We start from the raw sequence: 27,174 nt of genomic DNA, 5'->3' as shown, positions 1-27,174 counted from the left end.
AAGAAGGAAAATGGTTTTAGGAAAACCACAGTAGATGGCTACTATCTTCACACCAACTCATTACAAGGAATACCTTTACTTTGGCCTGAATCAGAGTTTCCTCGTGACAGAGTTATAACCAAATACTGTTTCTACTGTTTTAATAAATTATTAATAGAACATTACTATTTTGGGGAGACCTAGGTTAAAACTTTTTCTTTTCTGCATGGGTAGACAAACATCCTTTTGAGATAACAGGACTTTTTCCTTGCCTCTTGGAAATTTCCCATTCAACTGTTCAGGTCAGCAGCATATTCAGCAGGTTCACAAGCATTTCAGCACTAAAGGTTTGCTCCATGAGAATGGTCATGAAGGATTTATAAGTGTACTAAAACAGCTTTTATGCTACGTGTTCTGAATCTTCCTTTCAAATGCAACCAGTTAAGACAGTTTGGTCTCCCCCAGGCCCATTACCAGCCCCACTGGAGGTCTGAGGGCAGGCATTACCTTCTTGAACATCCTGGTGGAGTCCTCGCTGATCTGCATGAAGCGCATGATCACGTTGTTCAGGTAGATATCACTCAGCGTCGCGTGGTCTTTGCTTTCCCTTCTTACTTGGTTCAGGAGTAAGTACCAGCAATTCACCGGCGATAAGAGATTCTGATCTCTCCTGAGGAGGAGATACAAATATGTATCACACGCAGAAATGGAGAAGTTACATAATGAACACAAACAGCCTCTGACATTTACAGATAACTCATTATGTAATGAGCTTGGTAGGAGCCCAAAGTTTACACTATAATATATAAAACTACTCAGTTTTATATATTAAAGAAAAAAGGCTTAGACAAATCTGTCAGAACCAACAGCAAAAATCCAATGAACAGCCTGCCAGTACACACACGCACACACACACACACACTAGAAGTCAAGTCTTCCTGCCTTTGCTCATGCCAGCAGTCACAGCATAATCAATATTCTCACTCTTGTTAACAGAGTATGCTAGATTTGGACTTCTGTTTCTCAACAGCCCACCTATTCATGCTTTAAGACACATTTTACAAATCCCATGAGGCGCAGGTATAAAAGAGGAGAAAAAGGACAAGAATTCAGAACACTACAACTAGGCTGACAGTTTTAGAAAAGGCCCTGCCACAAAGCTCACGGATGGACTATATATAAATATTCAAAAGCTAAAAAGGCCACTGCTGAGAGAGTAACATTAATTCTTTTTTTGAAATTAGAAATAAATAAGGGCCACAGACACATTTCAAATTCTTCATGAACAAAATTGTAAGTGTGCTTGTCCATCAAAAAGCTGTTTCACTGTAGTTTTTTTTTTATACATAACTGCTATAAAATTACAAGGAAATGTCACAAGCATACGTATTTTGTGATCAGCATTCATAAATTCTATGCTAGGTGCTGCAAGGCACCAACGTTTTAATTACAGGACAAAGAGGAGGATGGGACTTTTTCCACAGTGGTCCAGTCCTGCATTTTCTTTGCAGACTTTGTGGGTTGTAGGCCCATTCCAAGTGCAAAGCCATATTCACAGACATCTTATGTCTTCTTACAACTTCTTATAACTTATTTATGTCTTTTACACACAGCAAAATAAAAATACATACATCTCGACAACTGAGAGTTCAACATTTAGAATTAGAGTAGAATTAGAAGTGAATTTAGAGTAGAACACTAAACGCGCAGTGGAAAAAGCACTTATTTTTCAGTTTTATACATAGATAGTATTGTTTTATACACCTAAATATAACAGCGCTGGGCAAATATGTTAATTAATCAGTTCAAGTCAGAAAAATAACGAGCACTATGTCAGCAAGTAATGCATTTGAAGCATTTTTAAAAAATGTGCTGTTTACCCTTTCTGACAGATACCACCCAACTGCATCTGTTTTGCACAGAAGTTCCTACACCATGAAAGGGATACATCCAATTCTTAGCAAACATAGTATCTACATCTCTACTTGTAGAAACAAGAGGGATCAAGCAGCAGCACACAATCACATGCAGCAACTAATCTGAATTCCATCTCAACACCTTTTTTTTTTTTTGCCAATAATTCTGGCCTTTTTTTGCAAGGGTGAGTGGCCTTCGTTTAGGCCCAATCAAATTTTGTCAGTCATACTGCAGCCGACCACGTACAGCCTTGCAGCCCACCTGGGCCCTTGCATGTCCCCTACAGGCTGGCTGTGCTTTGGGGTGGTTTATACTCTGCTTGGTGGGTAAAGGATAATACAGAAGCAGCGATGCGCCAGTAGCAGAGCACAGCACAGCACTGGCTATCGTGGGTGCACGGGAGGGCAATGCCTCTTACTTGTACTGCTGGTGGTCCTTTGTACTTCTTGTTTTGGCCATGAATCTCTCTGCCAGTTTTTCCAGGTTCCGGGAATACTCCATCTCTATTTCCGACTTCTTGCGGAAGAAATCCTGTAGATCTTGAAGAAGTTGCACTCTCATTTCAGTCTGCTGCTCCAGGCATTTTTGCTGCTCGATGAGTTGAGCTCGGATCTCTAAAAAAGACACATGCAACTCAAGTCAGTAAAAGCAAGTGAGGACTGAGTGTAATCAGGCACAACTACAAATGCTTCAGAGCACTTCAGCCTCTGCGACAGCACGAGCTGGATCCAATCTTGGGTCCAGTGGCGGGAGGCAGCAAGGGCAGTAGCTCATGGGTCTGCAGTACATGGAACCCCAGAAGGGTTGAGGTTGGCAGGGACCTCTAGAGATCATCTGGTCCAACCCCCCTGCTCCAGCAGAGACACCTAGAGCACATGGCACAGGGTGGCATCCAGGCGGGTTTGGAAGATCTCCAGAGAAGGAGATTCCACAACGTCTCTGGGCAGCCTGTTCCAGGGCTCAGCAGCCATGACCTGTTCCCATGCCAGGCCAGGGCATCGTTCCCCGCTCACCGTGTCCCTCTCTCAAAGCGCCACGTGAAGAGCGCAAGACTCTGCGAGGCTCCCGTGAGCAGAGGTCCTGCCTCCCCTTTCCTCTCCCATCCTCCTCCTCGCCTATGGCACTGGGACAACATCTGGCTCGGAGATGTCTCCTTGCACTTGAGCTGTTAGGGCAGCAGCTCCTTCCTCTCTGCTGGAGAAGGGCAGGCCAAGGGAGCGCTCCTGGGGCCAGGCTGCCTGTGGCCGTCGCGCTGCCACGTGCCTCACGCTTGTCGGTGTCAGCACATACAGCATCTAACTAACTCTGCAATAACCTCTGCGGGCATCGCCCACCATCGTGGCGCACAGAGTAAACTCCACTTCTGCCCCAGCTCTACCAGAGGGCAAACTGGTACATTATACCTCTCTGCACTAATACTTTACAGTGAATTTAGAGGAAAAGGCACATGTGTATACAGAGATACCAAAATATTTGCACAAGATTCCAGAGACTATGATATGTCTATAAAGATAAAACACAGTCAATTTAGAAGAGAATATACACTCGCAATGATCACACACAGAAAAGCCTCCAGATTGCTTACCACTGTATTGCATACTGTTTGCCATATGTGCAACTACTATGTGGGGGGGATTTTTTTATCACTTTTGATTCTTCAGTGTTAAGTAGAACCTCACATTGTGGGAACCCTTCGACTAAAAATGATCTCCCTAGTTCTTTTAAGGGACTGGTTCATTGGAGCATTACTAGCTGCCCATGCACACTGCAACAAGCACTGTGCTATGGTAGCATAAGCAGTTTACAATCAGAATATATATAAATATTTTTAAAACTGTGTTACACTATAACAAGGACTTTTGGAGAACAAGCCAATAAAGCAGAGGTGATGCCAATGTAAAGGCAAAAATGTTGTAGAGTTTTGCTTGATATTTAATGATGTAACCATGCTGATGGTAAACAGAGTGGAAATCTCAGCTGCCTCTCTGGACTGAAACAATAAAGTGTTCTAAAAACCACCACTAACACACATTATGGGGAACTGCAAACCAATGAGTAGTAATAGCATTGCAAAAACATTAGACTACAGCTAGAAAATAAGGCACCCTTATTCACCTTGAAGGAGCGATGAAGGCTGAGGTTTAGTCTGCTGGGATTCAAACATCTAAACAAATAAGCTCGGGTGAGCACTGAAAACTGTTAAGGCAATATATTTTACAGGAGGAGGGAGACACTGCAGTGTTTTCTTCCAGATCTCCTCTGAGCTACCAGCTGCTGCGTTAATCATTAATGAGACCATCCTCTTTTTATAGTCTGGGAGGTGAACCAAAAAATTCACGGTTTGGTTTTCATTTCATTTCAGATCAGCTCCTTGGAAAAGAACCCTGCCTCCAGCAAGGATGAGCCACTGTAACACAGCGCTGTATCCGTGACATTCATGTACACAGAAGAGAAAATCACATTGGAGCTGGAAGGTTATTAGCAGAAAGAGAAACCCAAGAATGGGTTCTTGGATGCTCACTCCTTGTAACACTTGTAATCACGGAAAAGCCCCGCTTAAGGAAACCAGTTGTGCAGATTCACTGATTAGAAGCAGCTATTCGGCACGAAAGCAGGAATTTTGACTAAATAAAAATGCAGGTACAATCTCCCTCTGCTTTGGTCCTCTCCCATTCCCATTACAGATATTCCACCAGTGATTTTAAAAGTAAAACTCTGCAGACAACTACATTCTGAATATTTTGTAGGTCAGTGGATCTTGCTGCTATAATTCTTCCTTTTTAGGCAGGTTTTTACCATAGCAACAGGAAAGAGAAAGATCTTAGAAACTGGAATGTATGAATAGAGATAAAAAAACAATTGATCAACCAGGGAGGACAGATGCAATATCAGACATGATGTTGGCTTTCTAATGCTGCGGATTTGTAGTGGACAGGACTGGTTCCCTTCCAACTTGTGCGTACACAAAAAATTGGGGCATGATCTCTGAATGCTGCCAGTGGCTGAAATCTCCACCTGGGTAAGGTGGCACGTCAGGGACTGTGAGGCTGGGGCCCGAGACACAGGTTGCCCAAGTGAGTCTGTACTGCCTGAGCTGCAGCAAGGAGAGGGAATGGGCCAGCTCCAGGGGGCTGCCCACCAAAGCAGGAAAAGGGAGATGGACATCCCCGCCTACCAGCACCCAGAGCCTTTTCAGGGGAGACTTCAACAGAGTTGTTCTCCTGATCATTCAAGTCCTTGAACGATCAAGTCCGTCCTCTCCTGTTCTTTTGAATTTCTCTCTTGTTTCTCTAGTATCATGTATTGGCAGGCTGGGGAGATGGCAATGAATAAGATCAGCAAATTTTATTTTCACTTTTTGATCAGAGAAAGCTGTGGATTTTTTTTTTTTAATATCCTGGCATAACAGCCAGCCAGCCTGAGTGGCTGTGTATCACAAATAACTGTCCAAGTACTTTTAATTAGCATAAGTTTTCCATTACTTACTGTTATGGAAAACTTCATCAGCACAGCAGTATCTATCTTCTTTAATCAATCCACATAGGCAATTTCCCTAGAGCTACAAAGAGCTACGTGGAATATTGCTGTATTTTATTCTAAGAAATAAATAGCCAAGAGGCTGGGAGGGTGCCAGTTTAAAAACTAGTGGAGCCCAAACTCTGTGCAGATACACAGAGCAGGTGCAGCAGGCACGAGCAGCGTGACTGTCCTTGCGCTGTGCTGCAGGCCCGTTTAAGCACAAAGCTGAACCCATACCAGCCGTAAGGGACAACGGCATTCTCCTGTGCTGCTCTGTGGGGTGGCTGATGTGAAATAACTGCCGGGATGTTATGTGCCAGGAACAGGCATGTTTAAACAATGGGTGAACTAACATCATCTCATTCCTTGTATAGCAACTTTGAGTTGTAATCACAGCTTTTCCAGCCAAGCACGGGTTCAAAGGGAATCCCATCCATTTACGGTGCTGCTTAAATACGCTGAATTTGCATCCAGTGAAAAATGCCCTCCTCTCGCCAAGCTTTGCACAGTGACCAAAGCCAGGAAGCAGCTAACGTGGCTGCCATTAAACCAACCACCTCTGAGTAGAAGTTTTATTGCTAAAGATTACCATATTAAAAAGTATTTCAAATTTATGCCCTCATTGACATCATCTTCAAGAATTATGTCCTTCCAGATACCACCTCTAATCTTTCAACAGCTCTTTCTTCCCCTCTGACAAGAGGTTAAGGCAGTGTACTAAGAACAACAAAAGGAGACAAGATTATGGCTGTTCTGAGAGCTAAGCACAGAACAGATGACGCTGAATTACTGACCTCATCTAAATCATAACCAGAAATAACCTTGCCACGGTTAGCTCTTTGCGCACAGGGTAGTGTTACAAGGCCGCCTCGCGCGGCCCCGCAGCGCGGTGCCTAGCTGGGCCCGCGCACGCTGCGTGCGCCACGCGCTGCGCAACACACGGCCACCGCCCCGGCCGCCATCAGCAACGGGCAAACCCGCCGCCTGCTCTGCTGGAGCTCCCTGGGGAGCCTCTCCCGACCTCAGCTGGATGCCTCGAAAATGCCCAGCATAAAGCGAATTCATGCTTGGGCCCATCCAGTGGCTGGCGCTGGCGCTGTATGAGGAGCACTGCCCATTGCAGCACTGCAGCTCTGCAGCCCCTGACCCTGGTCACACATGGTCGCAGTGTCTTCACGCACAGCACGTGCCCGTGCCATGTCTTGCCAGCTCTCAGGTTTCTTCCCAACCCCTGTGGACCCAGGCTCTCAAAGGCGCGGACGCTGGACGCTTTGCGGAGCAGTTTCCCTGAGGATGGCGGGTCCGTCAATGGGGCTGCTCCTTGGAGCTGGTGGCCCTCGCGCGCCTTCTCCTGCTCGGCTCAGCCGGGCCCCTCTCCCCGCGCAGGCAGCAGCGTTGCCCGCCTCCCTCCCGCCGCTCGCCCCATCTATATTTAAGCAACGATTAAAATACACAAGCGAGGCAGCCACATTAATCCAGCAGTATTAGTGCATAAGGGCACAAAGAGCCCCAGGGCCTGCTAACAATTATGAAAGCGAGTAGCTCCTCCGAACTATACGACGGTACAAACAGGCTGTCATAGACACACATTTGTTTTTACAGGTCTTTATTTGCTCCGAAACTTCAGTCAAAGCAATATCACCTACACATCTTTAAGCACACATTTCCTAAAAAAAATAAAAATTCAGATTACTTTTAAAACATTCAAAAATGTCTTACCAAAAGCACTAAGGTCACTAGACCTTATTGTTCTTACATTTATGATATCCAGATTATATTTACATAAGAAAAGATTGAGATCTTAAATTCAGTGTAGATATCATCATAGCATAACTGACATGCACTTAAAAATAAACAGATCCTGGAGTACTATTCGTCTATAGCTCTTCCCTAGATATGATCTTGTAAGATTTTCACTCCCAAATCTATTACTTAGCATGAAACTGCCTCACATCTTAATCAGTTGCTAGAAGTTGGGATGCTCCATCAAGGGACTGGTCTTTCCAATTTATCCTAGTCTTAGGTCTTCCTAAGAACTTGCTTTAGACCTGTACTTGAGATGGGCAGAACTTTGATCTAGCCCAGGCCGGCTGGTCAAGACCTGCAGGCTGTTGTCGGCACTGCCTGTATTTAGTAAAGGTGTTCCCCATTCCCGTGCAAGACCAACCAGGTAACTTCATTTATACAGCTAGATCTTCACCTAGATTTTGTGCTTCGGGAAAGAGCTTAGCACCAGCTCACTAAAAGCATCATCAACAACAGAACAGTAGCAGGGCATCCTTGAGAGGGTTTTAGTCCCAAAGAAAATTTAGATCCTAACTCTTAGTAACCCCTAGGATCGGGGGATTCCAAACATTCCTGGAACGTTTTCATGTCTCCTAGCAGACAAAAAGGCAAGGATTATGAGAAGTATCAGCCTTGTGCTGGTGCTTCACATTGTGCCGATACTCCTCTAGGAAATGCAGAGCTACCAAGGTCATCATACAGGACATGTTTTTGTTTCTCAGAGCCATGACTAGAAAGCTGTCACCGAGTTTCAGTGGCAATTAAGAGGGAAGCCTTGTGCTTGGCCGGGAGACTGGCTTACGCTCTGTTCCAGATTCTCCCTGCCATTTTCTAGGACCAAAGGCACTTCAATAGCCAGGAAATTCCAACAGCCGGACAGCTGGCAGGAGATGCTGAGGATCTCGCAGGCTGCCGGAGAAATGCCTTTAAATAGATCACTAGCCTGTTCACTCTCAGTCATACGCACATACGAAGGGTGGCTAATATACACAGTTTGAAGGTGATACTGTCAGGCTTTTGAAGACGAGCCTTTTGTGAACCTACTATTTCCTAGTGAATTTTACTCAGGACATTCAGCATATGGCTTATGCGTGCTCCCACTTGACAAAGTGAACCCTCCCCAGAGCACACCTCCGCTCTGAATTTATTGTATGGCTGCATGCCATTTCCCAGAGAATTTATTTCAGGATTCCTGTTTGTTTGGGTTCTCCTTGGGCCACCGTTGAGGCTGCCTTGTGTAGACCATGGCTACAGGCTGTAACAGCCTGTAGAAGTGGAAAGGGAAACAAGAATCATTTCTGGCAAATGAAAGGCCATTCGAACAGAAGAGGTCAATGAATCTAAAGTCCCAGTTGATATATGTACTCTCTTCCCTTTTCACAACTGTGAATCTAATTAATTCAAGCACTTCACTATGCAAAAAAAGAGTCTCTCTGTAGTCACGAGAAGGAACCATTTTCACCATGAGGAACATGTCCCTTTAATCGTCCCGCTAAAGCAATGAAAACAGATAAGGAATGAATTATCTCCTCAGTACAATGGCAGATGTAGTTTTATACATTAAGTAATATTATTTTAGTCCTAATTCCACCAGCCACAGCCTCAGCAACACACACACCCCCAACCACAATCACAAACGGGGGGGCTCCCAGTGGCTGGGATCCAAAAGGACGGGGAAGGGAAGGGGACTGAATTAAGGCACCTTCCAGTTCCTGCTGGAACGCAAGGACATGTTTGGAAGAGCCAAGAAAGCCTCTATACGCAGCCGAAGAAGCTTTTCTTCTTCTTGTTCTGGGGCTAAGGCCCCCCCGCCATGCACAGCCGCAGCTCCCTTGGCTGCTGCAGCGGCAGCGCTCCAAGGGCCGCGCTCCTCCCACCGCGCGGCCTCATGAACCTCGCACAGCAGCACCTGCCCTTGGCCACTGGCTGCCGCTCGGGCCTGCAGGACAAAAACTTCCACCCCGCAGAGGAGAAAGGCAGAACTTGCTTGTGGTCAGCAGCCAAACCCCGGCTCGTGCCAGAGCAGCCGTGAGCGGGCAGAGGAGCGCGACGCACAGGCCCTTCCTCGTGCTCACGGGCTGCCACAGGGAGCAGCCAAGCTCCGCTCTCGGCCTCCCGCCGTGGGAGCAGGCGCTCTCCTGCAGTCCAAGTGCCCCATGTCCACATGTACAAACCAGCTCTGCAAAACCGCAGGCACACAGAAGAAAAGCGAAGAAGCCACATCAAACAAGCCCCCAAGCACATGTCAAAAGAACAAAACAAACAAGAAATTATGCCAGTCACGGCATTCATGGCAAAGGCCTGTAGCCTCAGGGGGAAATTAAGAAAAAGAGATAGACAAGGAGTGTGTGGGCACCTTTGTGTGCCAAGCAGACAGGTTATAGAACAGTAGGTGTCTAAAAACTCACTTAGACCATCTAAACCGTCAAGATCTGCTTGACAACTTATTTTGAGGCTTCCAAGGTGTTTAGACCTTGCAAGTTTTTCTTATGCTTGCTCAAGATGCTGTAAGATTTCCCTTGAGGCTTAAAGTTTGGGCTCAAAAGAAAATAAAATAATAAAAAACAACAAACTCAAATCTTTCTCTCCTTACCAAAGAGGTACCTACCAGTGGAATAGAAAAATGACTCAAAACTCTCCATGGAGTAAATCTTTGCAGCATTCTACAAGAAAAAACATGCCCATTCCAGGCCACAGATTTCTATACATCTATTATTTAATTTGATTATTATAGCCTGCGGTGACTGCTCTAATCACTAGATGAGATCTACCCTTCTTTCTGCATGCTTTCCACACAGGAAAATTCTTTCTTTAACTCTCTAACTCTTCAAACAGAATCCAGCTGTTTTATATTCTATGCTGTATTTTCCTCTTACACACTGTACTTGCTCTTCAGCATAAATTGTAAATTCTACCTTTTAATGTTATTTCAGCTATACCTCTTCATAAACTAGAGCAAAAGAACCTCTCTATTTCTAGAGCACTAAACCAGTTACAGAACTAACTGATGGCCAAACTCACATTTGTCAGCAAATTCATGTCAGCAGAAGAACAAGACTTTAAAGCTAAATTCTGATTTCCATGCAATCAAGAGAGATCTGTCTCTAACTTTACCCATGCTGGGATGCCAACCGTACTGTTCATTGAAGCCTTCATCTTCAGCTTACACTCATCTAATGGACCCGGTGCTACCAAAGGAGGCAGCCTGGTGCCCTCCTGGGCCCTTCATGCCATCCTTCCAGATCGTGTCCCCATCCTCGAGTTTCTGCAGACGGAACCGCTAATCCATAGGGGCTGGAGGAGGTGTTTTCTGCCAGTTATGCTTCAGAAGCATAGGCAGGACAAGGGAGGGAGAGGGAGGTGCAGCTCAGGTGCCCTTGCCAGTGCCATTATAGACCAGCTTCAATCTCATTCAAAATCTCACCAGAAGTCGTTGGCTACGGCGAGTATTACCTGCCTTGCAGAAGCCTGCACTGGTCAATGAAATACTAAGTTGCAGCAGGCTTATCGGGTGCATTACTCTTTGAAGAGGCTAATTAAACTAAAGGGAACCATTCCCACCCGACACTTATCATGTAAGTCTGGCAATTCTGCCAGCAGTAATTACCAACTCATAACATGATCGCTGCAAAGTCCCTAGTTCTGTTGTGACACTTCTTTTCCTCCTCCTGACACTGCTAAAGCACCTCCCTGCATGCTTTTGTGTTGGCTATGAAATGCAGGGCCAGGCAGGCGAGGGACGCGGGGATCTCGGCACGCGGGAACGCGGATCCGGCCGCTGGGACTGAGGGAGGAACTCGGCCGTGCGAGCGGCGGCGAAGGACACCCTGGCATCTTCTATGTCCTGAAGCAAACACACCTTTGCTGTACAGACTGGGGCATCTTACTGCTCTTAAATTGCTGTATGTGGTTTGTAAATTAAATCTGGTTATAAGATGCCAAATTTTGGATGTTAATCCATTTTGCTGCTCTTCATAGACAAATTGCTGGGTAGTTTATTCTCTCTACATGAATAACATGTATGAACACTTGGAACTTTCAAAAAAAATGCTCCGTATTTTCACAGAAACTGTCTGCTTATGAATCCACTATCTCATTATTACTGAATACATAACATTTGGTGTTATTTTTTTCAGTTACTAGACTGATTTCTGCTTGCTTTGCATCTTATTACTTTCTTTTAAAGCCTGAATAGACTCGTGCATACAGTTAGGGAGCGTCATAACTCACAGTGCATTGTTTATAAAGCTATTTACCTGTGTAGTAAAACGCAATATAGCACAAGCCATCACTGAGCCTTTGCCAGGGCAAAAATGACTGTGGAAGTGCAAAGGATGTGTGAACTGAATCTTAGCTGCTGGATGTATGCACATTCATAGACCTTGGGATCTTCATCATAAACTTGCTCCTGAAATGACTTTCATTACACAACCTCAGTCTTGCCATGGAGTACTCCAGTATAATCTTTCCGTCCTCCTTATATACATATTTGGTGACTGCTATATCAGCTTTAGCAACTTCCCAGTAAGAAGCAGGAAAAAGGAGGAAATTGTAAGGAAGACAGAAGAGGCTGGAGTCCTTCTTTTTTTTCTAATTTGCATGTAGGAGACAGCAGTCTGAGCTTGCAGGAAATTATGAAGTGCTGGAGAACCTCTGTATCTTGCCCGACAGTCTTTAATTATCTCAACGTGACAGATTTAGGCCCACTTTTTGCACCTCTTTCTTTCTAGCAGCTAGCAATTATTTTAGCATTTTTATTAACTTATTCCTCCTCTAATTAAATTTAGATGGAAAAAAAATCTAAAGCCGATTTCAGATTTTTGTAATTGCTATGATTTTACACAATAATATCCAAGCACCAGGTTAGAAAAGAAGATCTATAGCCAAAGTTCTCAGTTACCCTGGAAATAATTCAAAGTAACTCCACCCTTTAAAACGCCAATCATAAAGGCCCTTTCTTCTCCCTACTCCCCTAGGTCACAAGAGTTTATTTTCTTGAAAAACACAATATGACAATGTAGAGAATGTTTGACACACATGTGCCTTGCTGAGACCAAGCCTCGCTGGCGCTTTCCCCACATCACACCAGCCTCCGAGCAAACATGGATCCTTCAGCTCAGGCCATGCAGAACCCCCACGACACACGGCTGCAACCACGATTTGTTTTTATTAAGCTCTGCTTCCATAAACCCCTTCATTCTTAATACTTTAGATGGACAGATGACAAGTAAAATTGGCTTGGGGTTTTTTCTGTAAGTTAAGTGTTGCAGGTTTTGTCTTATCTTGACCCCCCCAAAAATTATTCTGACCCTTCGGCAGGTTATCCGGCTGCTAAAATTAGAATTATGTTGGTGACAGTGCAACACATAACAGCAGGGTGACAACAAAAGCAAAGCAAACCAAAGTCACTATCTCTGTATGATCAGATGTGCTGCTCACGGTTTCTTGTTCTTTGCTTACCACCACTGTGATAAGACCCTGGAGTTAATAACTACAGAAGATGTCCTCCCTGTGTGCCACTAAAAGGACTCTTCACGCATGCACCATCTTTAAGAACTCTGTAAAGCATTTTTAGTTCGACCCAGACGCCTCCACATACCATAAATACGACTAGACATTTGACCCAGCCATGACTTTCAGTGACAGCTTTTTAAATTCCAAGGTAAAGTCACACTCCAGCTAAGGACGAAAAGGAAACCACAATTTGGGCTCTGCGTGCCAAGGTTTTACCAACGTGCCCTTCCCACCCAACCTGCCTAACACACCTTGACCAGTGTTCCTTTATCTTTGAATCATCTAACTCTGTTTTAATGATTAAGAATCACAGATATCTCTCTCTGGTGATGAAATGACAACCTTTTTGTCACTATGATGATGATCCTTTTCCCCAAGACAAACAGCTGTGCCACTGGGAGGCCTTTAATGCTTTGTCCCAGCCCGACGCTGTTCACTCACCTGAGCGAATCTTCCGCGCTACGGAAGGTCCTGCCCTGTGTCCTTGTAAGCAAAGCGGGGCCAAGACCCCACGCAGGGTACGGCCCCGAAACGGCCGCGATCTCAGCCCTCCCTGCCCCAAGCTGAGACAAGGCTGGGCTCTGCCAGGCCGGTTTTCAAGCGTGTGATTCCCATATGGCCAAGCTCCATGCTCCTAGCATAGACTCATTTCGTGGTTTCATATGCTAAACTTGGAGCAGAAAAAACGGGTATTTTCACTAATTAAAAAACGCCCAATAACAACTATGATGATGCAAAAACTTTTGCATGTGGGAATCGTACCAACATAAGATCATAATTGAGGTGCTGGTTAAATACAACCATCAAACAAGAAATAATCTCTTGCTATTCACAGCCAGGTATTTTTATGTCACTGAATTAATAAGATGATATAAATTTTGCCAAGCTTCAAATATATTTGCCTATGCACTGCTCTGATTTGCTCAAAGATATAATTTCTAAGTGAGAAAACAAAGCTTCTACCTCAAAGAAAGGTTTTCCGACAAGTCCAAACTCCGTTACTCAGAGTTCCAACTTCCACTAACAGCAGCTGGGAGAAAAACCCAAATCCTTTACTGTCACAGAGAAGATTCTTTGTTCCATCTTCATGCTATGGGGAAGCATAAATTGGATTGTGGACCACATTTAATTAAATCTAGCCTCAGTTGCTACAGTAGGATGAGAAGAAGGGCCCCCTGAGGTTCCCGCTAATGGGGATAGAAAGAAAAAACCAGGCTGCACTCTTGGACACTGTTTGTGTGTAACCCCTGCTCACCCACCCAACAGTAAGATGAAGAACAGTGACTGTGAATACGGGTGTCTGCCAATCTTGGGGTAAAATTCATCTGCGTATTCCCACTCCTGAAAACAATCTTCAATCTGTTGGAAATTAAAACATTCACCCACATCATTTTAAGGAGATGAAAACATCAGAGCCAGCAAAATCTGAAGCTGATGATTTGTAGGACTCACTATCTGCATTCTCTTCCAGCAATAACTCACTAGTTTAAGTCTATTGTGCAAATTGTCTCTTTTCAAGAGGCATATGGATGGTTATGGTTTCCAGCAGAGTCCTAATGACTGCACTATGGAAGTAGAGGCATCAAGAACAGCTGTTGCGAACAGATGTTTTCCACTTAGGACATTTTCAGTAAAAGACCAAGGGAAGAATCCTTCATGTGCTACTTAGTTCAGTGGCGTATAAAAGAAAGTAAAAAATGTATTATTGCCTACGTTATTAGGTGGTTCAACTTGGAGGTGCCTGTTTTGGTAGCAAAACCCTTGCAGCGGTGAAGGAGGTGAAGGAAATCCAAATACTGCAGGTTGCAATGGGCAGGGAAACTGATCTTCTAGGCCATTTCTGTAGGTAAATTAAACTGTATCTGAGCCCCTGAATTTTCATATGTATAAACTGTTAAGTTTGAGCCTGAAAACTGTATGATATTGGTAAAACATATAAATTTTAAACAATAAAGTCTTAGACAAAGTAGTCCTATCCAGAAGCTCTAAGATATTTTTTTTTCATTTATTTTTCACATATATTTTCTTGCAATTCAAGTCATGGGGAAGTAGCATAAGATAAATGGGACATGCTGAAAGGGCTTTGAATATCACTTGTTCTATTTTGAACAATTTTGTATCTATTTTGTATCTATTTCGAAGGAACAAAATTCTGATAGGATAAAAAAAAAATAGAGCTTCTCTTTCTTCCTATAATGTAAAGCAAAGATTGTGAGTAGATAATGCGTGAGTCCTACAGATAATGCGTGAGCCCTCAGATAATGCGTGAGTCCTACAAGTCGATTCACTCATGCTCTATCGGATAAAAATTCATTCCTTGTCTGTAAAACCCAATTTCATCCCAATTTAGCATTGGTTTTGATCCATCAGAAAACAAATGGCTTGATATGTGACTCCGTAACATCCCCAGGCCGCTGCACGGGAGCCAGCTAAGATCACCAGTAACGGGAGGTCCTCTTCCTGTCCCCAGACAGAAGTATATTTGCTGAAACATGAGTATTTGTTAACATAACGGAAACTTCCTGAGGAGATGCAACCCGAGGTTTCTTCTCCTAAGGCGGGATTCATGGAATTGCTGCGGCCGGAGCGGCGGGTAGGAGCCTGGCAGGTGGCTGACACGACAGGCCGCAGAGCTCTGTTTTGGTGCCCAAATGTGCCTAGTTTTTGAAAGCCATTTAATTCCCACTCTTTAAAATTCCCTCTATACTGACCCCCTTTTTAAGCCATTTTACATCCTGAAGATAAGCAAGTATCAAAGCAGCCACGCCAGTAAATCAGATACAAAGACCTGGCCGCAGGCCAGCTTGTTTGGAAACATTTTCTAGCAGACCTACAGGCATTTCTCACTCGAGCCTGTTTAGCTGCTGGAGCTGCTCGGAGTGGGTGTACAGCCACCCAGAACGGTAGAGTTTCCGACTGAAGCAACATGAGTAAACAAATGATTGAAGACCTACATCATGTCCCTTGAGTAAGAATTACATCTGCAACTGTTTACTCTTTCAAATAATTATTTGTTCCTAAAAAGCTGAATAAATGATTAAAGCTATGTATAAACATTGTATTTTGATAGAAACATATCAACTACCAATTTTAGGTTAGGTCATTTCCATTTTGAACCTGGAGAGCCCTTCACTCTCTCAGGAACATCCCTCCTCTCCCTCAGGCAGGCCGCCTGCCTGAGCTGTGCCCAGGCCTCGGAGAGGTCCCGGGGCACCCCGGCCCCGAGCTGTGTGGGGCAGCCCGGCCTGCTCCGCTGCAGCCTCCCTGGTCCGTGGGGCCGGGCTGCTCTGCAGCAGCCTCCCTGGCCCATGGGCCTGGCCTGCTCCGCTGCAGCCTCCCTGGTCCGTGGGGCCGGCCTGCTCCGCTGCAGCCTCCCTGGCCCACGGGCCCGGCCTGCTCCACTGCAGCCTCCCTGGCCCACGGGCCCGGCCTGCTCCGCTGCAGCCTCCCTGGTCCGTGGGGCACGCAGCACAGATACGGCAGGGCAGGCTGGAGCAGGGTGCAGGGCAGGAGGAGACGCGCTCGGGGCACAGCGCAGCCTATATGGTGCCGTGGGCAGAGCAGACAGAGATAATTTAAACAAAACAAGTCCACCTAAGCAAAACAAAAAGCCCCTAAGCTTTTCAGTTCAAGAAAAGGCAACAAATATCTGCTTCTAAAGCACCTAATTATTTTAATTAAAACTTCTCTGTTCAGCAAAGTTCCAGTGTTTTGATTTACTAATGCTTACAATCGAGGTATAAACAGAAGTCATTCCCACTCCCTGCAGGAGAGGCATTCAGATTTTTAAGCATGACATTGACCAGCATGCTTTAGGTAGAAATTTTAGAATTTAAGTCTCCAAATAAACAAATAGCAAAAAACACTGAACAACTGCGGCCACCTCAGCAGCCCCCATTCAAGAGCTTAGCGGATCCTCTCTGGATGCAGGGAAAGAGACGCTGCAAGCACCTTAAGTGCTTGGGGGCAAAAGAAATCCTTTCATTACGTATTTACGCTGACACTAGACAGACATGCAAAAAGCTGATTTGCAGGGCGCTTCCTCTCTATTTACCAATATGTTTTACTTAGCACGCATATGCTCACTCTGTATTCCCATATGTTTTGGGGCTTTCAAAAAATAAATCAGTAGGAGTGGAATGACTTGCTCCATTGCAAGAAACTTACATGAGAAATATTTTGGAGCAGTAGAAGAGGATAGAAACCCTACTTGATGAACTCGTAAGAAAATTTTTATCCTTCAATACATAAAGTCTTCAGCAGAAATGCAGAACAAGGTCTGCAATGCTAAGGGCACTCCTTACTAAAGCTGTAAACATCTAAATACTGGTGTGCTAGTTAAGAAAGAATAGAGTAAAGGTGAGGTCAACTCAAGGCCGTATCTTTTCTGAATAAAGCAAGCCAGAATATTGCATGCTTTTCAATAGGAGACATGTTTTGTTAAGGCCCGGTCAAGGAAGTCATTTATAGCTCACAGCAACAGCTGTATTGATTACATGAACTAATGGACAGTCACGCTTGCTCGTGTGTGTTACATAATGGTGAGCTTTCTATCAGCCACGAACATATAAACCTCAAACTACAGCTGGGAAAATGCTGCACGTACAGAAAAACATAGGGTTTTTTGTGCTGCATTAAGTGCACGACACAGATGCGGACTAGGCAGAGGCCGTATGGCCAAGGCCAAATACAACATCTCGGAAACAGGAATTTTATCCTCAGCTTTCATGAAACCTGTGTGTGACTGAAGGCCATGTTGCTTTAAATGCTTCTGTGACTGCTGTCATGCAATTTATTTACCCTAGTCATTTTTTTTGAATCTGCAATTTTTTATTAAGGAAAAGGTGGGCTGTTTTGCTGGGTTTTTTTTAAATAAATGGTTGGGCTTTTCAGTACAAAATTTGGACTGTTAAAAAGAAACCTAAAGCAGGCCATGACCTGCTTTTATGTTGCTTAAAAAAGTAGCTCTTTTAAGCTATGAAAAAGCATTACCTTTTGATAATGTTGTCTGTGAGTGGTCACAGGGAGCAAAGGCAAAATTTCGGCTTCTTAGGACTGCATTTGGCCATGTTTTCTTTACCACGTACCACTGACCATAGTTAAAAATCCAGTTCAACTCAGAGAGCAGCAGGGAAGCAAAACAAAGCTCTGAGCCAAAAAGAGCAATGCTGGGGAAGATGAGCCTGGCTTTTCCTTCTGAAACCAAGGCTTAAAAAATGCTCTGAGAAAGAGAAAAAAAACATACAGTAGAAAGAAAACGCAGCAGCTGTCCTATCTACCATATGTAGCAGCAAAACCCAGAGTTATTCATAATATTATAAAACCCAACTGCTATAAGCTATGAGGAACCTGAAGCCTGTCATTACACCTGTGGCTAAATGGCAATCTGTCTGACTTTGCAAACTGCAGAAAGAGGCAACTTAAACTGACCTAAACGGGATTAACAAAACACACCTGTGCTAACATGTGTGTTATGCCTGTTCAGACCACTGATTTAGCTATAAATCAATCCAGCCAAAAAGATTATCCTTCAGATCAGCTCTCTGAACAGGCACGTTGCAGTCCCCGCCCTGCCAGTGCCAGCGGGAAGAGAATCCCAGAACCACAGGATGGTTGACGCTGGAAGGGACCTCTGGAGATCATCTAGTCCAACCCCCCTGCTCCAGCAGGGACACCTAGAGCAGGTGGCACAGGGTGGCATCCAGGCGGGTTTGGAAGATCTCCAGAGAAGGAGACTCCACAACCTCTCTGGGCAGCCTGTTCCAGAGCTCGGTCACCCAAGGTGTTGTCTGGGTCCAGCTCCTGGAAGAGAAGGCAGGAACATCTCAGGTGGACTGAGAGAGTCGCTCTGTATCAGGCTGATCTGTCCACGTCAGTTCTCTTAGACAGAGGTACGCTACCTGGTTGGCCCAGGAAAGCTTGTCTCCCACACTACCACCCTTCACCAGGACATAAGATTCTTTTGGCCAGTTTTGCAGAGCAGCAGCAGAACTTCATGTGCTCTGATGTGCTCCCTGAGGAGCAACTCGCCTTTCCACTGCTGATGGAAGGAATCTACACAGCAGTCTCCCAGCGCTGAGTTCAGCAGGACAAACTGGTCTCCAGACCAAGGAACATACTCCAATATAATACTACATAGATTTGATGTTTTAAGTATTTGAAAGTCTCAGAGCACATCTGCAGTTTTTCTGAAAAAGCAAGAAAGACCTACTGTAAAATAGGCAAAATATACTGCCCTGGGGCCCCATTTCTGCACCGAAGTGAAATTAGAATGAGCATCATCCAGGTGGTATGAATGAAACCTTTTCCAAAAAATGTTTAATGACTATAAAACATTAGTCCTTGGCTAATCCACTTTTGCATTGGCAAACAGATCAGGAAGATGTGAAGGTCTGGCTAGCTGCAAACGGAGCCCTCTCCCCTGCCTTGGTGCTGGGAGTTGTTCACGATAGGACAGTAAACACCCCCCCCCAGATTCCCTGTGAGGAGCAGCTGCTGCACACAGCAGCAGGGGCACACAGACAAAAACCCACTGCAGTAGCTTATACAAGTGGTAACGTGCTTTAGGAAAAAAGGGTAGAGAAAACCTGCCCTTGCCCTGTGTGATGCATTTGTCATCTGATCAGATGGGATGTTATTTCCTGCACTGCCTGGCAAAGGTGCTGTCTTATCCGTCAACTGGGCTCTAAGCAATCCAGTGAAGTACTTTTTAGGATACACTTCTATAAAAGTGACACACCAACTCCGTGGTAGGAGGAATGGTGCTAGTGCCAAGGGCTCACTCTCTTCTAGTTCAAATTCTACTGCACTGGGGTAATTTCTATTATTATTAGCCACAAAGTGCAATGGGTATTGCACTGGAGTAAAAATGAGCGTGTAGAGCATTATCAAGAAGGATGAAGGACTCTGTTGCCCAAAGCCTGCAGCGCACACAACCACCTATTTCACCCTGTTTCCTGAGAAAGAATTTTCTTTTGATTCTGTGTATCAGACTGTCATTGAACACATCCACCTCACTAATGGATTTTCAGTGGCATAGAGGAGGAATCCATAGGATGCCATGATTCAGGAGAGCAGGTGTTAGATGTACACATCTCAGATGCCCACCACGGCAGCGAAGGTCAGGACCCTAATCCTTTGCTTAGCGAACCAAGACAGGAGGCCTCCAGCAGGAATTCAGAGGAGGTAAAATAAAGAGTATCTCCTCCCTTACCTTTGTGCAAGTTACTCACTTTCAAGGGGCACAAGACTTGTGCTGAGGGATTGATAGAGCAATGCTGAGAGTTCGCAGGAATGCAAAGAAACTGCATCACAGAGGAAGCCAGGGAGGAAATGGCATTTCATATAACTGGTTCTTCCCAGGTACATTAAGCCAGAGGCATGGAGATGTCAGGATGTTATTCACTGGTGAGGACAAGGGAATACGTTATCCTGTAGATCAGGTTATTTTTACTGGGGAGGAAGAAGAGCCTCCTGAAGGGACCCGGCCCTCGGAACTGTCAGTCCCAGCGAGGGAGGACTCCCTTCGAGGGCACTGCCCGGCTTGTCCCTCGCGTGCAGGAGCCACGCGCCACGCTCAGCCCATGCACCAGCGCGCGCAAGGGCCAGAGTGGCCAGGCAGGAGCTCGGCCAGGCCGCCAGCTGGCGGCAAGTCCCAGGCTCCACAGAGACACCCCGCTCCCCTCTGCAGCCTGGGGGCTGCAGCAGCCGCGCTCCCCTCTCGCTGTCAGGGCGCTCCCCTCAACTCAACCTCCTCTGCGCTACAAAGAGGGCCTGCGATGTATGCTCATGCCCCAAGACAACTGCAGATCCGAGAGTTTCGCAGAAGATACTCAGCAACATTATGGACTAGAGGAAGAAACTTTAAGTTCAGATGTTGGAATGCTGACACGAAAAAGTCCTATGAACTCCCAGAAGCTTATTAGTTAGGAAGGAGTGAGTTACGGCAATTAAATAATAAACAAAAACAAAAATCTCCTTGTTCAAAGGGACTTAGAACTATAAAGCAAGTGCATCAGAGAGGAAATGCTATAGCAAAACCAGTCACAAGAACAAAGCAAGGATTTGTCTCAGGAGGAAGGAACTATAATTATTATAAATGTCATATCAAGTGCAATTGATAACTTCCACCAAACAAATACACCGGAGGGATTCTACAAGGAGCTGAATCCTGCATTAATCCTTTCCAGGTGTAAGATGATAGCTAAAAAACACACTAATCACAAGCCCATAACCATGGCAGAGTGAGCTCTAATGGGAAGATAATCTTCCCAGAATTGCCTCTTTGCAAACCTCAGCTGCTCTGTCTCATCTTTTCCTCATCATCATTAATCCTAAGGACACACCACCAGCTTCCACTCTAACCAGTTTCCAAGGCATCGGAGTTGCCCAGGTGAACATGTGTGATTTCAACCTGTTTTTTCTGCTGCCATGTTTGACACCCCTCAAGGAATCAATGCTATAGAAGAGAGGAGGGGAGCTAGTCACCTGTGAAGTGCTCCAAGAGAATGAGAAACATTTTCCCTTCTACCCTTTTTTGCTGTTTCCCCTAAGCACTGCTGTTCCCAGGGAAGTGTCCTCACCTTGCGTTGGCTGCTGGTACTCAAAGCAGTGAGTGTCATGGAGCCCACAACACGTGATGGGACACCACAGCTCCCACTCACAGTTATTCCTTCTACCCCTTGGTCCTCTGTTTCCTGTGCTCCAAAGACAGGCCTGTCTTTCTTTCCCAAAGCTGCCTCTCAGTCCGTTTCTGCCTCTCCTGTCACACGCTATCAGGGGGGCCAAGACTCATCTGCCTCCTGTCAGTGCATCACACTGTTCCCCTCTCACCTTCAGAAATGCCTCCTTCTCCCTCATTTTCTCCTGCTTGGCTCTCCTGGGTTGTTGAGCATGGAGAGAGAGTGGGAGAAAAACTTACACACCCCATTGCTTCCTGCCTTCATGCTGGCAGGGAGGAAGGAGGAGACAACAGTGTCTCTCCTCTTGTTGCCATCACCCGCTGAGGGAAGTATGGTGTTGCCATATGCACCACATATGCTGCCATAGGAGAGGAAGGGTGTTGCAAGGATGAAAGGTGTTGAGAGGATCGGAGTATCGTCATTCATTCACCTGACCTTAATGAAGTTGGGCACACAGGCCTTAACAGGTTATCATACATTTAGGATGACGAGCAGCTAATGGAAAAATGCAACACGAGACAGCGCTGTGCCCTCATGGCGAGAGGGTCCCCCGGCTGCTCCGGAGCGGGGCTGCAGGGGAGGCCAGCGCTGCAGAGCTGGGTCCGCTCTGGGCCTCCGGTACAACAGAGCGACAGGCCTGCGGGAACGAACCCAGGGAGGGACACCAGGGTGATCGGGATCGGCGCGTCTCTCATATGAGGAGATGCTGAGAGAATTGCGCCTGATTAGCCTGAAGAAGAGAAGGCTCAAGGTGGATCTTCTTAGTGCTTATACACAAGTGATGGGAGGGTGTAAAGAAGACAGGATCAAACTCTTCTCAGGGGTGCCCAGTGACAGGGTAAAAGGCAATGGGCACAAGCTGAAACACAGAAAACTCCTTGAACACAAGAAAACACTTTTTCACTGTGAGGGTGGCTGAGCACTTGAACAGGTTGACTAGAGAGACAGCTGAGCCTTCATCCTTGGAGGTGTCCAAAACCTGACTGGGCATGACCTTGCATAAGCTGATCTAGTTGGACCCAGACGTCCTGTTCGAGGCCAACTATTCCCTGACTTTGTGAATCTCACTGTCAGAGTTTGCTACCCGTTCTCCTTCCGCAACTCCTCTTCCCCTCCATGACTCTGGTCTGTTCTCCTGTGGCTGACACAGGCTTTCAGGTTATGGATGTTTGGCTGTCACAGAAATAGCCCTTAGTAAACAAACCACAGCCAATAATACACTGCACTTGTACAGTGCCTTTATCCTGTACATCTTAACGTTGTATAAAGCAAGGCAGCTATTGTCACGCCGGTGCTGCAGCAGGGGAGCCAGGACAGATGAGGGCAGAACGGCTGCGATGCCACAATTCCAAGGCAGGAAAGAAAAGGGAAGTCCAGAGGAAATGGCCGAGTAGCCGGACAAAGAAGAGCTCCCAGTGAAAGCAGCGTCAGACACCCACGCGTCACCTCCGCCCAGCTGGGCCCTGACCACGTGGAGACACGCTGGGAGACACAATGTGCATGGCTGGTCGTAACGGAAATCCAGGAAGAGAGGCCTATTCTGGTGCACAAAGTCTATGGGACATATAGCAACATACTACTACTTTTAAAATAGCTTGCTTGAAAGCCTTGGAGCAGATTTGTATACTAATAACTTCTTCCTGATATTAGTAAAGAAAGCATTTTGTTCCAAGGATTAAGAAGCCCATTTCTAGTATTCAAGTATGTAGACACCTGTATGTAGACTGAAGAAAGGCAATTGCAGGGACCGCTGCCTTCAGCGTGCAGAACAGATTTCAGGCTGGCAGCCAAGACTATACAGATGCTTTGGAACACTAAGAGGTTGCTTTATCATTTTTTGTTTCCTGTATGAAAAGGACCATCTTTCCCTGGAAGTAGTAGATACATACATCAGTGAGGTGAAAAACAGCAGCTAAAGCCAATTTCTTGTTTAGAAATAAAATTCATTATTAAACCATCCTTCTGAAACTTGGCAACTTTTTTGAAGATACTCAGTGCAATAACTGCATTTAACAGAGTGGAGGAAATATTGCACAAAATCTCTTGGTTAAAATTCAAATCCTCAAAGTTGAATAAACCAAGCCTTCAGATAATACATTGTAGAAAACCAGAAAAGACTTCACTCTTAAGTCCTTCATGAGCCTGCAATCTCTTTTTTACATCTAGTTACTCATCTGCACCTCCATTTCGTTCCTCCTTACTCAATGAACTTCATCATGCCCAAATTCCTTTACCACACTGCAGGTCACCTGTCTACTGCCAAGGGACTGTCAGTCTTATTTCATCTATTCCTCACATCCCATATGACTGCAATTCCCTGAGCCTGTGTCTCTGTAGTGCTTTTACACAGCCCAAGCCCGTGTGGGAGAACTGGCCACCCAGCCTCTATGACTCAGCTAGTGACAGAAGAACCTTGTGTGACCGACTGACAATTTAAGTGCCTCTAAAATATAAGGCTATATCCTCATTGTCTTCTAAGAAAAAAACAAAACCACAACAAACAAACAAACAACCCGTATTAGCTTCAAATGAAAAACATACTTCTCTGATGACAAGTCCGCCTGGTGATGTGCCCTGTGCCAGGCTGGGAAGGTGTCCCGATGTCATTATACTTGGTCCTAAAAGTGGTTTTGGAGAAATAAACTGCCTGTTTACTCCCTTTCAAGCCTGTTGCGTCTGTGCATCCTAAAATGCATTGGTATTTTTCTACTATAAGAGTATATAATAATAGAAATTATCATACAAACTCAACTCCACTTCAATGCCACTATTTTTCAGAAGGGCTTCACACTCTAGGGCCCATTGCACTTCAGCAGGAATGCCCCAGGAACGCACGAAAGCCGAGATGGTTGAAAATACATTGGGATAGGTTTTCTATTTGAAAATCTCAGCCTCACTGAATAAATCCTGGGAGCAGGCTGGTTTGATTCCGATTTTATATCTTTCAAGCGTTATGTCAATTTTTGACTAGTTGTGCAAGGATCTTGTTCAGTCAATACACTGCAAAGCAAAATTACCTGCAGTGTGGCCACTTGTTCCTACAGACACAGCAGGATGAAGAAGGAACCCCCGGACCAACCCTCTCCTGCCTCCCCCCCGCAAGCAGGATTTTAGTCTCCTTTATAATAAAACTTGGATCAACCTCCAATCTCAAATTTTAGAGGCATGACACTGAATAAGCTCCATCTCTTTTAGAGTTATTTCATTTACACCTGCAGATGTGACATCCCAATCCTGCACATCTTTATGGCAGTACTTGCCTTAACCTGTGCCTGTGCAGAGGAAAGCAGAGCTGTCCTAAGTCTTGATAATTTTAAAGGAGAGACATGTTCACTCTAATTTCTTTAAAGGAAGGTGACCTGGATTTCCTGAGGGAAAATCAGTCAAACACCCTTCTCCACACAGCCTATTGACAAGAAATGGTTTACATTTGGAAACATTTACATTGGATTTGAATGGTTTACCCTACACATTTCCTTCCAACACTATTAGTTGTTATTAGCGTCCTTCCAACACTATCAGTTATGTTATTCAGTGTTTGCCCTCTTCCCTTCTCCCTTCTTAGAAAAGCTAGCAGGTTTCCCATATTTTTTTAGCATATAAATTTTGGGAAACATCTGTAGCTTCTCTACAGCTAAAACTATCATACAGCACACGGACAGACGGCTTCACGAAAGGTAAAGCTAAAAGATATTGCTAATGCTCCAGAAGCGTGGTGGTTTTATGGCTGTACAACTTGCCACTACAAAATGAAGACATTTAATACCCTTGAGCCGATATATTTTCAGGTGCCTAGAGCATTAGCGTGCCTGAAGGATTCCGGTCCGGTTTGGATAATTAGCAGCGTGCAGGACTTCGTAAGAGGCCGGTTAAGAGAGAGTGTGAGGGGAAACACTTGTGGTGAGAGGTGCAGAACTTTCCGAGCTCGCAGGCAGCTGGGGAGAATCAAGCAAGAGGCGAGGAGAGCGCGACCTGCTCGGAGCCGCGCTCGGACACGCGCGGGGCGACAGGGCCCAGCGGAGCTGCTGCCGGGTGCCCAGCTCAGGGCCGGCCCCCTGTAAAACTTCAAATGTGAAGAAGCTCGTTCTCTTCTATAGCTTTTTTTTCTCTGGCTTTTTACTTAGATCACATTAAGTGATTTAATTTCATTCCTGGAGCACAAATTTGAACCATTTAAATGTTTAGCAGGCTTGGTGTTGAAGGGTTTACGGTTGGACTCGATGATCTTGAAGGTCTTTTCCAACCATAACGATTCCGTGATTCCGTGATCCTGATCTTTTCTTTTAATGGCAGCAGAAGTTTTGGTAGCAGCAAGGCCACGCAGTGCTGAATGACACTGGGTGTCCCCGGTCTCCTCCGCGCTCAGTCACCAGAGGTGACTCTACGGTTAAGGGGAAGTGCTGTGGGCTCTGGGGGAACAAGCCAGTTTTAGATCTTTTTCCAGGAAGTAAATGCTGTGGAAGACGTGACTGAGAACCAAAGCCAGGATCTTAATTAAAAAGCCTTTGGGCCTTTCACCCCAGGGTAGTCCAGCCTCTGCATTATCAGCATTTTGCTACTAGCATTTCCTCTGGAGGACAGAGTGGTCCTATTCGTAGATCAGTGTGATCACTTGAGTTTAAAAACATAAAATGTACTTTTCAGACAAAGAAAAGAAGAGACTGTAAATGCAAACCTGCTGAATGCTGCCCATCTGGAGTGTGATATTTGCTCGTGTACGACTTATGTTTTACCATAATACACTTACAGAAATTAAAATCTATTTTTAAGCCACTGCTGTTGCAACCAGACCGTATCAGCTCCTACCCAAACACAGGGTTCAGTACGGACAAGAACCAGCCTTTCAGTAAGTTAATGTTGTAGCCAAAACTAGACCGACACTAGGACGCCACATTCCCTGGCAACCATTAAATATTCATACGCACTGTTAATATATTGCACCTGGAAGCAACAATCACAGCCCCAATCCAGAGTAAAATTGCATTTTTTCCAGCCAAGTGAAAATAATGTACAGTTGCTGCTACGATAACAGGTCTAATCATTTCCTTAGGCTGTCTCCATTCTCCGTATGTTGGCTGTGCATAATTCATAGGTTGTGCCATATGCTGTCTGAGGCAAGTGTCCCTGTAATTGTTCATGGTTCTGCTCAAAGGCTCGTCTTCATAAATTACATTGTGATATATCTGACATCGAAAAAATAAACAGGGAAAACGATTCGGCACAACATAATCTGCTTAAAGTTTACCACTTAGTCATTTGTTGAACGCTCAAGTGATTAACTCCCTGAAGTACCTCAGTTTTTCAGTGCACACAGGCTGCTTCTGCTGGCACGGATTTCAAAGGCGAGAAACAATTTAGCTGGCTCTCAAAACAGCATCTCGGTCCAGCAAGCCCTTACACACATGGGTAGGCTTCTCAGGGCGTGATCATCCAAATTAGGATTATTCACTTGAGTAAAAAATGGCAGGATTAGGTTTTGGATCATGAATGGCCTTGCAGCTAAAGGAAAAAAAAAAACCTGCAAAACTCAAGTTTCCTGTTTCCTGATGGACCTCTAAGCTCTCCGTCCTGTGTACTGTGACTCCCAGCTGGCCTCGCAACAGCATCTCTAATAATTTTTATGCAAGTAACGTTAAAAAGATAAGCAGCTGTGGAGCAAAGACTGGTCAAAACAACAGGATGACAAAAAACAGGATCTCCCAGGAGAGTAGCATTGTTCAAAGAGGGGAAGCAAACGGGGAAAAGTGCAGGCAAGGCAGGAGAAAAGGAAAAAATAAAA

General features: G+C 45.2%; 1 protein-coding gene across 2 annotated transcripts in view; it reads right to left on the bottom strand.

Annotated features, from left to right (window-relative positions):
• Nucleotides 1–27,174, bottom strand: part of SRGAP1 (SLIT-ROBO Rho GTPase activating protein 1) — a 128,986-nt gene that overhangs the window by 66,886 nt on the left and 34,926 nt on the right. For both annotated transcript variants that reach the window (XM_088522928.1, XM_088522927.1), the window contains exons 2-3: nucleotides 2,315–2,510; nucleotides 487–649 (exon numbers count right to left, since the gene is read on the bottom strand). In XM_088522928.1, the coding sequence (XP_088379054.1) occupies nucleotides 487–649; nucleotides 2,315–2,510 (359 nt within the window). The remainder of the gene's footprint in view (nucleotides 1–486; nucleotides 650–2,314; nucleotides 2,511–27,174) is intronic.

Source organism: Tinamus guttatus, unplaced genomic scaffold, assembly GCF_059628265.1.
Source record: "Tinamus guttatus ecotype Peru unplaced genomic scaffold, ASM5962826v1 Tinamus_guttatus_pri_ptg000171l, whole genome shotgun sequence".
Lineage (NCBI taxonomy): Eukaryota > Metazoa > Chordata > Aves > Tinamiformes > Tinamidae > Tinamus > Tinamus guttatus.
Note: the sequence above shows the minus strand (reverse complement) of the source record. Positions and strands in the feature narration are given on the sequence as shown.